The sequence below is a fragment of the Penaeus vannamei genome, chromosome 15, assembly GCF_042767895.1.
Source record: "Penaeus vannamei isolate JL-2024 chromosome 15, ASM4276789v1, whole genome shotgun sequence".
In the NCBI taxonomy this organism is placed as follows: domain Eukaryota; kingdom Metazoa; phylum Arthropoda; class Malacostraca; order Decapoda; family Penaeidae; genus Penaeus; species Penaeus vannamei.
Window position 1 is genome coordinate 40801206 of NC_091563.1, and position 2500 is coordinate 40803705.

At 54.2% G+C, this 2500-nt stretch overlaps 1 protein-coding gene across 1 annotated transcript; it reads left to right on the forward strand.

Moving 5' to 3' along the window:
- Positions 1-72: 72 nt before the first annotated feature.
- Positions 73-1927, forward strand: LOC138864180 (calphotin-like). The gene is made up of 2 exons (XM_070130247.1): positions 73-144; positions 559-1927. Exons 1-2 carry the CDS (start codon positions 73-75, stop codon positions 1843-1845), a joined length of 1359 nt encoding a protein of 452 aa, XP_069986348.1. The 3' UTR covers positions 1846-1927.
- Positions 1928-2500: the final 573 nt, after the last annotated feature.

Here is a 2500-nt window from a genome sequence, read left to right on the forward strand (position 1 = left end):
AAAAAAACAAAAAACTGACCACGGGATCTTCTCTGGCCGCGTGTTGCTGAGAGGACGAGGGCGTGGCTGAGGATGAGCGGGTATATAAGAACCGTCTCTTCTGCCAGCCGCCACATCGTCCTCGACCGCAACATGATGATCCTCGTAAGTAGCCTAGCTTAGCAGGAGGGCGAAGGGGCTGCCATAGATTCTAAGTTCTTTAAGGAAACTATAGAAACTTGTACGTGGACTACAACATTGGCTATGTAATGTCAGTACATTAGCTTTTGTCAAAATATCTTTTTTTTCTGGAAATTCGTATAGGTTTTCATGATCTTCCTGGGTAAATAGAGCTTGGATACTCGAGAGCCGAACGGAAACAGTACTTTTCAAATATCTTGGGCACTGGAAGAGTCAGAGAATATAAACAGTGCCAGTCACCGATGTCCGAAAGATATTTTTGGCAAGAAGAAATTATTTTGATAAACTGATGAATGTGCTATCGACTTGAGACAACTCGAGCCCAAGTCACGGACCAAGATCCTCATCCTAATGTAACTAACACACTTCGCAACGCAGGTGTTGACAGCGCTGGTGGCCTCGTGCTGCGCGGCCCCGCAGGTGTACCCGGCGGTGTCAGCTCCGAGCGCCCTGGTTTACGCTCAGTCCAACTCTCCCGCCGTGATGAAGATCCCTGAGCCAGGCATCAACCTGGGCGCTCCCCTCGCCGCCCGCGCCCCCGTCGCCCCCGTCGTCGCTGCCCCAGTCCCCTTCGTCCAGAGCGCCGCCCCCATCCCCGTGGCTCCAGCTGCCCCGCTGCTGAAGAGCACGGCCGTCATGGCCTCTGCTGCCCCTATCCCCGTGGCTGCAGCTGCCCCGCTGCTGAAGACCGCGGCCGTCGTGGCCTCTGCTGCCCCTATCCCAGTGGCTCCGATTGATCCCGTGGTCAAGAGCGCTGTCCCCGTCCCTGTGGCTCCAGCTGCCCCGCTGCTGAAGAGCACGGCCGTCGTGTCCTCTGCTGTCCCCGTCCCTGTGGCTCCAGCTGCCCCGCTGCTGAAGACCGCGGGCGTCGTGTCCTCTGCTGTTCCTGTCCCTGTGGCCCCAGCTGCCCCTATCCCTGTGGCTCCAGCTGCCCCGCTGCTGAAGACCGCGGGCGTCGTGTCCTCTGCTGTTCCTGTCCCTGTGGCCCCAGCTGCCCCTATCCCTGTGGCTCCAGCTGCCCCGCTGCTGAAGACCGCGGGCGTCGTGTCCTCTGCTGTTCCTGTCCCTGTGGCCCCAGCTGCCCCTATCCCTGTGGCTCCAGCTGCCCCGCTGCTGAAGAGCACGGCCGTCATGGCCTCTGCTGCCCCTATCCCCGTGGCTCCAGCTGCACCGCTGCTGAAGGCCGCGGCCGTCATGGCCTCTGCTGTCCCTGTTCCTATGGCTCCGGCTGCCCCTATCCCAGTGGCTCCAGCTGCTCCTTTCCCTGTGGCTCCGATTGCCCCTATGGTCAAGAGCGCTGTCCCCGTCACTGTAGTGGCAGCGCCTGAGCCCCTGATGGCCCCTGAACCCCCCATGCCCTCCCTCAGCGTCCCTCACGTGGGAGGCCAATTCCACGCCCAGGACGAGGCTGGCCAGTATTCCTTCGGCCACTACGGCGGCCCCAACACCCGTGTGGAGACCAGGGACTTTATGGGCCGAACCTTCGGCAGCTTCGCCTACATGGACTCCGAGGGGGACGTCCAGGTGAGGAAGTACGCCGCTGCTCCTCTCACCGGTTTCAGGGTGGCCGCCACTGACCTCGTCGAGGACACGGTCGCCGTGGCTGAGGTCAAGTCCATCCTCGCCCGCGCCCGAGCTGCCAATGCCCTGGTCACACCTGCATAAGTCACAACATCGTTTCACATACACAGAACCTGTAAATATATACAGTAAAATTAACATGGACTTCTTGCAACTTTAATTTCCTTCTCGTGTTTTATGATTCAACTTATATCGCCCATAAACAAGTAAAGCATATGATCGGATTGCTGATGTAAAAAGGAAAGACATTTTAGATATAGAGATCATGTTTCTCTCCTGGAGTTTCCTCTCTTTCTCATTCTAACCCCCGCCCTCCTTTTCTCTCTCTATCTCTCTTTATCCCTTTTTCTCTCTCATTCTCCCATTTCTCCCCTTTCTCTCTCTCTCTTCTCTCTTGTGTATGTATATAATCACATGTACATATAATAACTCCCTGATGAAGTCCAGCATGTGCAATTAATTTTGGTGCATATACATACATACGCACACACACACACACACATATATATATATATATATGTGTATGTGTGTGTGTGTGTGTGATGTAAAATGAGGACATTTGACTGCAGATAGCACAGAATAAGATAATACACTTTTTTATTTAACATAACTGAATCATCAGTCCTATATTTTGTTACTCGATCTATATTACTTTCCACATCTAAATATGGAATCGTTTAATAAGCATCGTCGTCACCTGTGTTTGACGTCATCGCTACAGTTAAGGTAGTTATGCTTC

Excerpts from the sequence above, each read along its gene's own strand:
- LOC138864180 (XM_070130247.1), top strand. The coding sequence starts at position 73 with ATGAGCGGGTATATAAGAACCGTCTCTTCTGCCAGCCGCCACATCGTC. Across the intron at positions 145-558 it reads ACCGCAACATGATGATCCTC|GTGTTGACAGCGCTGGTGGC; the intron begins GTAAGTAGCCTA and ends TTCGCAACGCAG.